This window comes from Simochromis diagramma, unplaced genomic scaffold (assembly GCF_900408965.1).
Source record: "Simochromis diagramma unplaced genomic scaffold, fSimDia1.1 OVJJ01000487.1, whole genome shotgun sequence".
In the NCBI taxonomy this organism is placed as follows: Eukaryota; Metazoa; Chordata; class Actinopteri; order Cichliformes; family Cichlidae; genus Simochromis; species Simochromis diagramma.
In genome coordinates this window covers 4,672,082-4,686,525 of record NW_024387305.1, presented here as the reverse complement: position 1 = coordinate 4,686,525, position 14,444 = coordinate 4,672,082, and the positions used below count along the sequence as shown (strand labels likewise).

The following is a 14,444-nucleotide window of genomic DNA, read 5'->3' as shown; positions in this document are numbered from 1 at the left end:
CGCTGTGTGGCGTCAAAACCTTGGGCCCTATTTCACGGTGAAAAGGCAAAGTGAGATGGAGGGACCTTAAAATGATCTCCACAAAGAAGTTAAAAAAGCTCTGTGTTGACACAAATCTCATACTTTTAACGAAGAACATAAGGAATCTCTAACTCAGCAGTAGGGGGCGCTAATGCTTCACCTGGTGCATCCGACTGTGAAGCGACGAAGAAAAGTCTTCCAGGAAGTTCAAGCAGATGGGTGGAACCAATGACTGTACTGAGTAATGAATTCAGTATGTGGTATTTAAAGATAGTAATATGAAGTTTTTGCTCTTTGTGACAACCACTGTAAAGTTCACATAGCCTGAAGAAATGCCTTTGTTCATTCAAAATAAACCGCTTGACCGCATAAGATCGACAGCGGACCTGTTCGACAAAAATCCACATTTACAGGTTTGTTTTTGCAAAAGTGTGGCTGCTATAGTTAGCTAATCCTTTTCATTTAATAGGAATTGTCTGTATATCGTTATGCTAACAAAATCGCAGTTGATAATTTACTAACATAGCAGATTTAACTGTCTCTAAAGTAACCAAGTAAGTGTCAGTGGTTGTAAATCTGTGCATGAAGCAAAAAACCAAACCTAATAAGTTACACAGGAATGATTTATAGAACTGCACTACGACTACGTTTCAGGTACCTTAAATATAGATTTCGTTTATAGATATAGATATCCAGTGTGGACTAATAACGAACATGAAAAAGATTCAAACCCTCAATAACAGTAACATCCACATAAACAAATACTTTACACATAAATGTCGCTTTGCCAAATCCCAATTCCATCCCAAATCCTCGAGATGGGTAGGATACCTGTGCTTAGCTCAGAATAAGATTCATTCTAGCCTTCTTGCTTTGTTCCTTTATTTTGGTAATCTAGTCTTCAAATCTTCTTTAACTGTATGTCATTAGTTAGTTGTTTTTTGTTTTTGTTTTTTGGTAAGGGGAAGTTGAAAGATAAATAAAATAACAAGATAAATGAAAAAATAATAATTAAAAAATTATTCACTTCGTTTATTGCACTGGTCTCATTTCAGCTCAGTGAGAGAGTCTTCACTGCACCTTGCTTTTGTTTATGGTCACACTATTGTGTCTCTCAGTCATACTGTGAGAGTGGAGCAGACAGTGAGAGGAAAAGTGAAATAATATTAAGCTGCTGAAAATTGCAAATTGTTGCAGGAAGTGCAATAAAACTACCCAACTAAAGTTTCACCGAACATAACTACTAGTAACCCCCTGTAAACCTGCTGGCCTGCATCCCGTCGTCCCCAATAATTGATCCGGCTTTACAAGTCAGGATCAGAACAAATATCCCAGTCAAATACTAACCATTTAACTATTTTGCTTTCATGTCACAGGAAAAGGCAGAAGCATTTCGGTCTAAGCCGCTTGTTGATGTTGATCCAAAGTGCCTCCTGTATGTCCATCAGAGGGAGTTTGCTGCAACAACACCAGCAGACAGTGAGTAAAACGAAATACTGGAAACAGATGACCTCATCGCAAGGCTGTATACACACTGATACCTAAGACTTTTATTATGTCTACACGTTACCCTCACACAGCTTTGATCTTTTAGGGCCCACATAACAGAGATGGGTGGAGATGCTGTTGAACCAGTTTTAGCTTGAAAACTCAAGGGTTATGTTTTGGGAGGCAGAAACAGAGGCTACTGAAAAAGAAGACATAGACATTTTCACTTACCAGTTTTGTCATATCAGTTACAAAAATGAAGCCGAAGGCCTTGCAGCTAAGCTCTCACACATTTTGTAATCTTACTCCGCTTGTGTCTGCACTTTACTTTAATTGCCAAAGCATTAAAGTGATGGATGGATAACGTGCCTGGTACCCACTCTAATATGTAGCAGTATGTGGAATAAATCCCAGTCTATGTTTTCTGCCTTATATTCATGAATTACTTTCAGTGACAGTTCCACCTCATCATCACGCTAGGTGAAGAAATCTTTGGGGTTACTTTTTGCCGTTGCTGCTCAACCTCAAGTGGGAAAACTCTTGGCTCCATCATGTTGATTGGTTGCTTGTTGTTAAAACTTGTTGTTCTACAAGGCATTCAGCCAACAACAGAAACCTTAGTAGTGTGTGATGAAGTCTGACCACTGAATAGCTTTTGGATCAAGAATTATTCTAAGCGTCACTCTGCTTTTATTTATTCATGGACTATTTGTTATAAAATTCAGCACTTCAGCATGTTTACTTGGTCTTCCAGATCATGTACTGCACTATAACAGTAACATGCTTTGTTGTCTTATTTTTAACAGAATGCGTTTCAGTCATTGGATCTGATGATGCCACAACCTGCCATTTGGTTGTGCTGCGGCACACTGGTGAGAAATCCTTTACCATATTTGGGGCGATCGTGGCTCAAGAGTTGGGCGTTAGTCTTGTAATCGGAAGGTTGCCGGTTCGAGCCCCGGCTCCAACAGTCTCAGTTGTTGTGTCCTTGGGCAAGACACTTCACCCGTTGCCTACTGGTGGTGGTCAGAGGGCCCGGTGGCGCCAGTGGCGCCAGTGTCCGGCAGTGTCCGGCAGCCTCGCCTCTGTCAGTGCGCCCCAGGGCAGCTGTGGCTACAATGTGTAAACATCACCAGTGTGTGTGAATGGGTGGATGACTGAATGTGTAAAGCGCTTTGGGGTCCTTAGGGACTAGTAAAGCGCTATACAAATACAGGCCATTTATCATTTTACCATTTGTGCTAAGGCATTATAAAAGGAAACTGTATATTGAATTTGTGGTTAACAATTACGTTTCATTATTTCTTAGGAAGTGGAGCAGTTTGCCTAGGTCATTGTGACGGTTCCAGCACTTGGTCTGAAGTACCACTCCTCGTGAAAGCGGTGACATCACTGAGTGATGCTTGTAAGGAGGGCAGGTATGACACACACATAAAAAAGCAGTAAAATTCCAGATTATTCAACTAATTAATTAATTTACATTTCTCCTCTCCTTTCCAATATGCAGACTTGAGCTCCATCTTGTTGGGGGATTCAATGACGACTCAAAAACATCCCATAACCTCAGCCTTGATATATTGGGTATAACCTTACAAACTTACTTCATGTTGGACTGCAGTGTAACGCAGCAGCATAACTTAAATGGCTTTTTATCACTTCACAGCAGCGTTCCAGGTACAGAAGGAGGATATTCATCTGGAAACATGCTGCATCACAGGTAACTTTGATGTTTGTTTTAACTGTTGAAGACTGTTTAGATACACCTGTCAAAACAAAACCTTTGCTCTAATCGTGCCTTCGATTCGCTGTTGTAGAAATGAACGATGTGGTTGTTAATGGAACTCACAGACCTGTAGTATATGGAATTGGTAAGTGATACCGTTACAGAACAGGATCCAGTGCTTTCGTGGTATTCAGCCTTTAATATGTTGTGACTTTGTTTCTGAACAGGTGTAGATGTTAAAACAGGGGACGTTTACCCCGCCTCCTTCCCTCATAAAGGCCCTGCGGAGGAGCTGCGATCAGCACGGACCTTCACGGGAGGAGAGGTGCTCTGCAAACATGACATGATGGGATTTTTTTGAGAGAAAAATGCATGTTTGGCTATACACAATTTTCAGTTGTCTACCTCATTTGTAATCAGTCTGTTAATTTTGAAAGAGATCCTCAGATTACATCATCACTGATTTTTTTTTTTTTTCTGACTTCCAGTACTTACTGAAGTGACTTAAAAATGTTTTCACAAGTCTGTGTTTTAATGGATAACGGATCTGGGATCTTGAAATTGTTGTTATTTTTATGTTTAGTTTTTGTTTTTTGCTGGCAAAAAACTGAAACATACCAATTAAAATAATCATCCCTTGCAGATGGTTAACATATATGACTCGAGTCGGGGACTTTTTCAAATCGGCCCGTGCACATGGTCTCAGAATCTGGATATTGCCTTCTGGTTGTCACAGAATGACGACACAATTTTAAAGGTAACGTTATTGGAAGTTATTGTCTTTGGTTGTTAACCAATGACAAGAAGCTTTTTTTGTGAGTATATAAAACAGACTATGACTTTGGTATTTCGTCCTCTTATTTAGTACCTGTCCACCTCTCCGAGGGCTGAGCCACCGCACTTTGTCCAGCATATGAAGTCCACTATTCAATTCCTTTTAGACCACCCCAACTCTGAAAGCCTGTTTCCAGGGGGTCAACCACAGTTCTACCACAGGACGGAGACTGGGGACTGGGAGAGGGTTGTCCAGTCATAGAGTCCAACTCTTTTCTTGCTGAACCTTAACCCAGTAGCTGACCTTTTTTGTCTCTCAGCTCAGTGGGATGCACTGTGACCCTCTCACCTGATTTCTGTTCTGTGTTTATTGTGTCTTAAAATGGAGTTTACTTTACTTGAACATGTATCTGTTGAATTGCTTTCCTGACTCATCTGGCTGGTCCAGTGGAATGAGTAGAGGCAGTCTCTTTGTTCGTGCCTCTAATAGTTTTTCTCACTTTCAGGACTTCATACGAAGTGTGCTTTTCTGCAGCAAGTTCAGGATAAGGTCCTACTGCTTCTCTGTTTTCCCTTTTTAAAGGAAATCATTTACAGTGTTTCACCAGGTGTCCAAGTGCTGACCTTTTCCACATCATGGGTCCAGTATTAGTCAAGTGTTAGAATCAGTTTCAGATGTGACACAGCTCTGATTGATTACCTCCTCTCCCAAAGCCAGAAGACAGTAGACATATAAAAGTTAAGAAATCGATGTGCAGCAACAATTTCTATCATGTATTTTGATGAACAATTAAATTCTTCATTGTGTAATAGTTAAAGTCTATTTTTTGACTAAAAACACATCTACCATGTAAAAGATATTTTATCATAAACTATATTCTTTTGCAGACCTGGCTAAGAATATGTTTGTTTTACAAACTGCATGTGTACATGTGTATGGTATTCTGCAGTGTGGATGTTATGGATTGTTTTTTAATTAAAGAAAATGCGGTTTTACTAGTTTTGCCTGATAAAAATTTCATTCATGGCCTTTTCATCAGTTGTGTTTTAAGGTGCTTGATAAATTCAGTGTAAATTGTTGGAACTTGTGAACATGCTGTATTTGTTGAGAAATAAATGTGAATGAGGAAATCTGTTTTGAATGCTCGCATTGTTCAGATCGAAAAATACATTTTTGGTTGATAATTTGCAACAGTTTGCTCAAATGCCATTTGTAAAAAGTGTCAATGTGTTTTATTAGATAAAATGTGTGTGTCTGTGCTCTAGATGCAAATCAGTACATTCCATTATCATTTTAAAACCTAGAAATCCCTACATGACCAGGTTCCTGCTCCTACAAATCTTCTGAGACATAAATTCCAGCAGTCGGCACCTCTATTCATCGGATCAGGACCTTTTTCCGTGATCTAATTATGAATCCATAGCAGAACACGTTTGGGAGGTGTTGGCATCTAAACTTTGGAAAGGCATTCTTCCTTCTGTCAGGTTACTTAAATAAATGCTTCATTTTCATTTTAAATGAGCTTTTCCTGCAACATACCCCTTGGGTTACACAGTAGGTTCTTTGTAAGTATGCCTGTGTGAGTGCATGTACTTATGATTGAATGTGTGTTTGTGTGTACTTTATGCCTAGGTGTGTACTGTGTGCTGGGTTATGTGTAGTGCTTAGGTTTTTTTTTTTTTTTTTGGGGGGGGGGGGGGTATCCTAAATGGAAAGCTCCTTATTAGTGGCTTCAAATGTGCTATACAGACTAAACTGTTACTTTCACAAGAACTGATGAACTGGGGTCTGACAGTTCACATTTCTTAAAGAATCTGTGTCTTCTGCTGGACTGCATTACGCATGTATTGCAGGGGGGGGCAGTAAATATAAGTCCTCATTCCTATAAATTCAGCAATATCTACAGTTGTTTGTGTCACTTTTAGATCAACTTCTTGTAGGATTGGTTTGATTCAATTCTTCTTCTTCTTTAGCTGTTCTCCTTAGGGGTCACCACACAGGACCATCTGCCCCACCTTATCCCTAGCATTCTCTTCTGTCACACCAACCCTATTATGGATTAAACACAATGGAATTTAGTATAATTAGTCAAGTATTTTACTGACTTACCCTTTACTTGACTTTTGCATTGTGCTACTTTTATACCTCTACTCCACTTTATTGTGGATGTAAATCTTGTACTCTGTTCTCCAAACGATTTATTTGAAAGCTTTAGTTACTTATTATTTTGCTACCTATTAATGTTAGACCGTCATAGATTTAAATTAATATAAAGTTAACGTTATATACACATTTGTAAAATCATACAATACATACATAATTCTTCGATCCTGGGAACTGAAAAACACAGTTGTAGTCTCCGTCCTTGGTAGCCTGTGTTATTATAGCCTGTGTTATTATAGCCTGTGTTATTATCCCCTGAACGGACCCTGTCAGTACTGCCAGTGATTTTCTGCAGAGAAGATTTAGGTTTGAAGTCGAGTCTTTGATCTGTTGCCCTTGAGATGATGGATCTATTAGCCTTGCCATGATGTAAAGAAGACATTATTTGACAGAGAAGCCTTCAAGTTCGCACTTCACGGTCTGGTTGTTCATAAAAGCGTCACTTGAGGTAAGATCCTCGCGGTGAAGCGGACATATTCCTCTGGACGTTCCAGCCCCGCCCCTTCAACGCTGTTCTGTTTTTCACGTAAAAAAGGGGGCGTAGTAAATTTAAGCAGAAGGAAGCTACCTTTGCGCCGGCTGTCAGTCCAGTGCCGGTGTTACAGCTGTATGGTGTTTGCCAAGCAAGTATCTTAGCTATGATTTTGTGTTTTTATAGCGTAAATTACACGAGAAACGTAAAGACTCGGTGGTAGGTGAATACTGTGATGTGGAGAGAGTGAAGACCCGTGTGTGACTGTTAAAGTATACGCGTTTAGCTAGCACATCACAGTCAGTCGTTTTGTGGTTAAAAGGACTTGAAATAGGTTTTTATTTTCACTTCACGGGGTAACGGCAGCTAAAAATAATGCTAAAGCTGTTTTTAAGACATGCCCGTCGCTTTCCGTGGGTTACCAACGTGACACTGTACGGCTGCCTGTTCGCCGGGGGGGACTTCGTCCACCAGTGGTTCTCCGGGAGGGAGACCATCGAGTGGAGACAAACACGGAACGTCGCGGTGGTCGCGTTTAGTTTCCATGGCAACTTCAATTTCTTCTGGATGCGTTTCCTGGAGAGGAGATTTCCCGGGAACTCTATCGGGATGGTGATGAGGAAGCTGTTCCTGGACCAGACGACGGCGGCGCCCCTCGCCACCAGTGTCTTCTACACAGGTCGGTGGGCTGTGGGAGGCACAGGCTGGAGGATTTCTGACGGCGGTTAATGGTTAATCTCACAGCTGATCGCCTCTCTGTCCATTTGTAATCAGACCCATGCCCTCTCTGTTCTCCTTTCATGTGGCGTAATATCACCGCTTGTTCCTTGTCTCGTGACACAGACGAGCAGAGGTCAAGTGAAAGACATGAAGGAGTGGATTATTACCACTAACTGGGCGGACTACGACTGATACTGCCAGCAGATATTGCTTCATTACAGTGGTTTACTTTAGATGGGAAGTGATAAAATTCCTCCCTATCAGAACCCGGATCACAAAGGGACCTCAATCCTAGCAAGTTTTTAATAATAAATCCACAGAGGAAAAAATCAAAGAACACATGCTTATTTAAACATTTGACATATCTGCTGTCAAAGCTTATGATTACAGCTTTGAGAGTCGAGTCAAAGACTTAAATAACATTTAATTAAAATAATCGGATGAACAAAGACTTAGAAAGCAAGCAGAAAAGGAGAGCCAAGTCAGATTAAATGGAAAACAAATACTGAAAATAATACAAATATGAAAAATGAAATCAGAATTGCATACTTTTTTGCTAGATTTAATTAGATTTTTATTATTCATCCAGAGCTCAAAAGAAATCCTCCAGAATGTACAAATAAGATTATAAGCGGGTTGTAATTTTCCTTGCAAAATACATTTTTGTTCATCAAATGACTAAAAATAACAGGAAACTGATTAGAATTTGATTTAACATGCAGACCATTTGAGTTCTTGTATGTAGTCACTCCCCTAGAATGGCTCATTACAAACCAAAAAAACCCCTGATTTTAGTAGTTATGTTCCCCAGTATGTGCTGATGTCGCGACATAATGCAGGGGGAAAAGACTTTTTGGGGGGTACCGTAGAAATGGTTTTATTCAGCAGAGCAGAGCAGCTCAGTTGTTTTACAGTATTCATTACTGCTGAGCAAAAGTTGTTGTGGACTCGGGCAGTATTTTCACAATAAGTTATTGTGTAGCTTGTGCTTTCATGAGGTCCAGAAGTGTCAGTAAGGCTCCAATCCACTCAGATACAATCATAACAATATACAGCAATATTGCTGGTATAAATTTATCAGAACTTGTTATTGCAGTCTGTCACAAAACCTTTCTTTTGTAACTTCTTCTCTAAAATTGCTTCTACTGCTCAAAAAAACTACAGATTTTATAACTATAACCTTAAATGTTGAAAGTGGAATAATCGGTTTTGGACATAAACTATTGAAAGTTAAATTAAAAATTAACTAGAATCAAGATAGTATAGTAAAATTAATATTTTCCCTTTTTTGTTAGGGAATAATAACCAATACATGCAAGACAGATTAAAGAATTTATTCAGAAATGGAGATGGATGGATTTTTTGAAGCCAGACCAGCACGTTTAGTTAAACACTTAAACGACCTAACATGGACCTATTTGACTCACTTCAAATGTGGAAACAGTTGAATCCTTAAAAATTGAGATACAGAAATTAATGTATTTGGGGATTAGACTCAGATGACCCATCATGCCAGAATGAAATCCCAGCGGAGATATGATTTAGGACAGCATGCCCCGGAGTCTAAACGCTGCTGGTGGTGAAAATGAATACAGAAGCTTTAATAGAGTTCTGGCTGAGGGGTTTAAACAAGATGGGGTAGAGGTGGGGTCTGTGGGAACAGAGATTTAAAACATGCAAAGCAGAGGCTGATTGGCAAAAAGAAGGCGGGTGAGAAAATGATTGGACTAGAGTAATGACGTCAGTATTGAGATTGACGGTACAGGGAAGCGGTAGCCGTGTAGAAAACAGAAAAGCAGCTGAACACTCACGGAGGCAGGCAGATAAGTGATTACAGATCCTCATTGAACTTACGCATACGCTTCATAAACTCCATAATGATAGTGGAAAACAGTGTACACTGGGTTATTGTACTAATTTTTGTTTCAAATGTGGCTATATGTTTATCAAGATCTTCAAAAAACATGACATGATTATTTAATATGTTTATACTGTACAAACTGCATTGATCTTCCTGCACTGCTTATAAATCAGTCAAATCTCATGTGCCTCCAGGTGTCAGTTTCTTGGAGGGCAAAGAAGACATCTTGGAAGACTGGAGAGAAAAATTCCTGAATACTTATAAGGTGAGTCACAGACACAGGCTGTTGTTTTCTAAAGTCGTGACAGTTAACAGTACCTGTTTCAAAGCAGAAGAGTCCAATGTGTTGAGTGCTCAAATCCCAAACATCTGCAGTTTTATTGGTACAAACCGTTTATTAGGTGCTCTTCTGATTATGTTTTCTAGTTCTTATTTTGTGCTTTGTTTGTATCTCTCTTCTCAGACAGGGCTAATGTTCTGGCCATTCATGCAGGTAAATATCAGCATCATCATTATCAGCTTATGTCCATTAAAATAATTGGGTGAAGCTATGTAGAGTAATTGTGCAATAAAGTTCAGGGATGAAGGGTATTGAGAGGGGATTTCTTAAAATCAGCCCGCAATTCTTCAGCTGAGACACTTGAGTTAGAAAACACAAACACTGCACTTGTCTTTACTCGCAATGACAAGTGACAGAGCGCTCCTACACGTAAGAGACACTCACGGACTTGTGCTCTGTCACCGTCTGCTTTCTTTATTTATACAACAGGAATTAATACATTCGTTCAGTGACGTGTGTGTGTGTGTGTGTGTGTGTGTGTGTGTGTGTGTGTGTGTGTGTGTGTGTGTGTGTGCGTGTGCGTGCAAGGTCAGAAGTGCTTGTTCAACTTCTTACTATCGCTGTGGAAAGATTCATATATATATATATATATATATCATTTATTTAAAATGTTACATATTCTGAGTAAGTACAGTATAATTAGAGGGACAGCTCGCTTGGAGCAACTGTGACCACATATTTTTCTCTGGGAAACATTATTCTGACTCTGATTCAATGATCTGCTTTGCTACATTTGAACTATTTTCATCAAGCAAAGACCAAAAACAGATACCATCAGAAATCAAAATCCATACAGTGAGATCAGCAGAGCAAGCGGCACATGAAGGTTCAGGTTTAGACATAACAAAAAATAAGGACAATGCCAAGGTAGGAAGTAACACATGAAGAAAAACCAAGCTTAAGAAATAACCAAAAGACAAAATGGTAAATGTGGAGAAATGAAGGCTCACACTAAACACGAAGACAGAGACGAGGGAACTTGGAGGACAAATGCATTAGCATTAAAGGATGAGGCAAAGGAGAGAACTGAGAGGGGAATCACTGACACTTAGCACAAGTAATAAACTCAAAGTAGAAACTGAAACTTAAACAGAAACCCAGCTAAATGGGCATCCAAAAAACTCCATGAAAACCAGAGAAGAAACCTAAGTCAAATACCACAATAAAGTTACAGTTCATTGTACTGCATTAGCAGCAGAAACATGAATCAAAACACAGGATTGTAAAATGATAGTTTATTATTATGAAACTATGAAGTAAAAACAGAAATAAAATATCCTGTAGTATCACAAAAATCAATCTCACCTTCAAAAACGGCGGTGGGCTCAGTGGGTGAGCAAGCGACGATATGCCGTATGACCAGAGAGCAGTAGGACCGGGTTTGAATCAAACCCTTAGCCCTTAGCTACATGTCTTCCCCTCTCTCTCCCCGCTTTACTGTCTATCTACACCCTCTCTATCCAATAAAGGCTAAAAAAAATAAAGGCTAAAAAAAAATAAAGGCTAAATATGTATCTGGGGAAGTGTTTTTCTGTGTTTCTTACGTACTGTATTGGGTCATTGTCCACACCTTTTACCCTCCAGTTGCTATCCATACCACTGTGTTAAATAGCAATCAGTAGACATTTATGACATAATAGTGATGACGATATGCTGTTATCTCAATTTCTCTCAGTTTCTGAACTTTGCCTTGGTGCCTCTGTATGTGCGGACCACCTTCACTGGCTGCTGTGCCTTCATCTGGGCCACTTTCTTGTGCTTCTCACGTCAGACCGGTGACGGCACAGCTGGTGCTGCGCTGGCGTGGATGTTCCCTCATAAAGACGATGATGCCGAATACACTAAAGAGAAAGACAAGGTGGATGCCCCCAGCAAAGGGGCATGACTATGTAAACCCACACATTAGCAGAGTCAGTCGTTTTTATGGAAGGTGACAAAACGTCAGCTGGACTAGTGGACTGCGGTCTAACTCAGCTGATGTTACACTAACACTGCCAAGGTCACAGGTCAAAGACTCGGTGAGATAAGAGTGAAAGTGCTGAAAAAAAACTCCAGCATCTTGAATGTATATGCGGAATATTTTTATTATTTATGCAGTATATTAGCTCTGTGGGAAAACATTAAGATCTATCCTTCCATACCACAGTGACTATGACCATTGGCTCTTTTGTTCATTTTTATTAATGCCATCTTGTGTTTGTTCCACAAGTAAGGTCCTTTTTTTAAAATTTTTTTTAACTTGATTTGCTTGATTTGCATCAAAGTGAAAAACTGAATAGTGTACAAACGATTTCCACCATGTGGACACTGGCAGCTAATTTATTAGCTTAGAATTTTAATTAATGATGATTTGAGTCACATTTTAAACATTTAAATCTCAGCTTAACCTTTCATCTTTGGCTGAAAGAGTGCCTGATCGCTAAGAAATATCCCAAATGTTTCCAGTTTACATTTTAGTATATGATGTATCGAATACAGACATACCCAGGTACCAGTTAGGATTGTCACAATGTACGATTTTTACCTCGCATGATTTTCATGGTCAAAATAATTCACTGATATTATTACAAAATCCATAAAAAAACATCAACAAAAATAAAACTAAAGCAACAAGAAAGTCTGTAGGAATAGCTGTACAAACATGAAACTAATAACAACTACAAAATTATCATAATTTCAGTTTTAAATATCACTGTTATTATGAATAACATCTATCATGACACCTCTAGTACCAACAATATGTGATATTGTTTTATATGTTTGTATTATCAATTTATAGGTGGGTCATTTTTACATAAGAACGCTAATGAACTGAGTGCACAGTATGAATCCATTCAAGCACAAGAAAAATGTAAGCAGATCTGAAAACACAGTTTTGATTTGCACATTTTCAGTTATCGTCATTTCACTGTTTAATATGCAGTACTGAGAAAGTTAAGGGTTATGCCGTGTTGGTCTAATAAAAACTGGGAAAGCTTGTCTCAAACATCCATTTACTTGAAAGGAAGAAATGTTGCCTGCCTGTTTTTGTAACCTTTCTTAATATTATACCATCGCATGGGCTCAACCATCTCTATAAATATTACTTTATAGATACTTTATAGAACTTGCCTGCATAAAAAATGTTAAATCACACGCCTCTGGCTTTTATAAATCGAGTGCAGCTAGAGTACAGCAGTTTGTTATGTTATATATAGACTTTAATGGCATACTTCTCTTTTCTGTTTCACACAGATAATTAACTTTTTCTTTCTGTTTCCATGTACTACTGGAATTTATGGAGAGCTTTTTTGGTACGCACATTTGGTGCGATTACATATTCATTCTGAGTGTGTGTGGCTATAGCATTTCATCTGTCTCACAAGACGAAATTAGTGCTGTTAATAACATATTAATATATGAAGCACTGCTGGATCTGAGGTAAAGAAAAACATTTTAATCACTACTGTATCTTTTATCAGAGATTGGAGTGTATGTTTCTTAATAATAACTTCCGATTTCCTGACTATATGTGTGCTGATACCCTGGAGCTGAAATGTCCAAGAAATGAATATTCCTTTTGTTTCTATGCTATTTTTCCACAGTCAAAACCTTCTGTTTTTACTGGTTTTGTTGTCACAGAGCACAAATGGCTGCTGTTGACTGTGAAAACTCATCTAATTACTTCTGCACTAACCGCTGTAAATATAGTAATAATATTTATTGTTGAATAAATCGAGAAAATTTCATTAATTTATTGTTGGATTTTTTTTTCTTTTTACTGAGCACAGTGACAACACCATTGTAGCTACACAAATGAAATGGACATTAATGAGCTTGTTCTTGTACCTACAACAGAACAATGGTCAATAGCCTCACAGGTTTCTTCACAAAAGGTGCCTTTTGTTTGTTTTGGCTTGAGTTCAAGAGGAAAATCCCTCCTATGGATTACTTGCCATTTAGATGGACTACAGGTATTTTGAAAATCAAAGCTTGTAAATAAAGCACTTCCCACTCACAGTCGAACTCTATAGCCTTTGTACGCAGTTTTGCAAGTTAGTAAACTTAAAAAATGAAGCTTCCCTTTTTTCCATTAAAGTGGTTTCTAAATTTGTAACAGATTGTTCAAAAAGATGTTTGCCTGATTTTCCGTAAAGAAAACTGACCAACTGTGTGAAAACACCAGCTTGCAATACACTGAATACAATCATCAAAAAAATTAATGTTTACTAGGAAATTGAGTGGGCCTATTGTTTTCAGATAACGTATCCTTTACTTATCCCTTAAGTTGGGAAACGGATTTATTACAACAGTTCACTAAGTTCATCATAACGAGTAACAAAATAGCTGAAAAAGCAGAATAATAAAAATATTTCAATAAAATGACAGCGTTGTTCACACACACACACACACACACACACACACACACACACACACATATATATATATATGTGTGTGTGTGTGTGTGTGTGTGTGTGTGTGTGTGTGTGTGTGTGTGTGTGTGTATGCGCGCGCACTTCTATTCAGTGGAGAGCCTGCATTTGCGAAAGACTGATAAGTGGAAGAAGAAACATAAATAAATTTGTATATATAATTATATATATATATATATATATGAAATTTCAATTACTAAATAAAACATAGGTAAATATTTAGATTAGGTTGTGTGTTTTATTTTTTAATTTATTTTTCCCTCTTCTCTCAATGCGTTCTCGGTGATAGTGGGTGTCTCCCAGCCTTTACATTCCTGGCCGCACTGCGCATGCTCTCTACATCCTCTCCATCCACACGTCGAAGGACTTGAAACCTCGAATAAAGATGCTCAACGTCTCGGGTCGCTGGAGCCTTGTCACCGGGTGAAATTTGATTTATCTGAAAGGTCGCACAGACTCAGAGACGAGA

The 14,444-nt window shown here is 38.7% G+C and overlaps 2 protein-coding genes and 1 long non-coding RNA gene across 3 annotated transcripts; 2 read left to right on the top strand and 1 right to left on the bottom strand.

Moving 5' to 3' along the window:
- The first annotated feature begins 29 nt into the window (after positions 1-29).
- ntan1 (N-terminal asparagine amidase) lies at positions 30-5,132 on the top strand. The gene is made up of 10 exons (XM_040004430.1): positions 30-434; positions 1,398-1,500; positions 2,316-2,381; positions 2,819-2,927; positions 3,017-3,090; positions 3,173-3,226; positions 3,324-3,377; positions 3,460-3,557; positions 3,876-3,989; positions 4,098-5,132. The coding sequence occupies exons 1-10, from the start codon at positions 354-356 to the stop codon at positions 4,266-4,268; spliced, it is 924 nt and encodes a 307-aa protein (XP_039860364.1). The 5' UTR covers positions 30-353; the 3' UTR covers positions 4,269-5,132.
- LOC120716809 lies at positions 3,164-6,595 on the bottom strand. The gene is made up of 2 exons (XR_005692045.1): positions 6,324-6,595; positions 3,164-6,056 (listed from the first exon to the last, which is right to left on the bottom strand). It is a non-coding gene; the product is annotated as an uncharacterized LOC120716809 (long non-coding RNA).
- A 143-nt stretch (positions 6,596-6,738) lies between these two features.
- On the top strand, positions 6,739-13,295 carry LOC120716806 (mpv17-like protein). The gene is made up of 4 exons (XM_040004433.1): positions 6,739-7,321; positions 9,418-9,488; positions 9,687-9,716; positions 11,239-13,295. The coding sequence occupies exons 1-4, from the start codon at positions 7,018-7,020 to the stop codon at positions 11,446-11,448; spliced, it is 615 nt and encodes a 204-aa protein (XP_039860367.1). The 5' UTR covers positions 6,739-7,017; the 3' UTR covers positions 11,449-13,295.
- Positions 13,296-14,444: the final 1,149 nt, after the last annotated feature.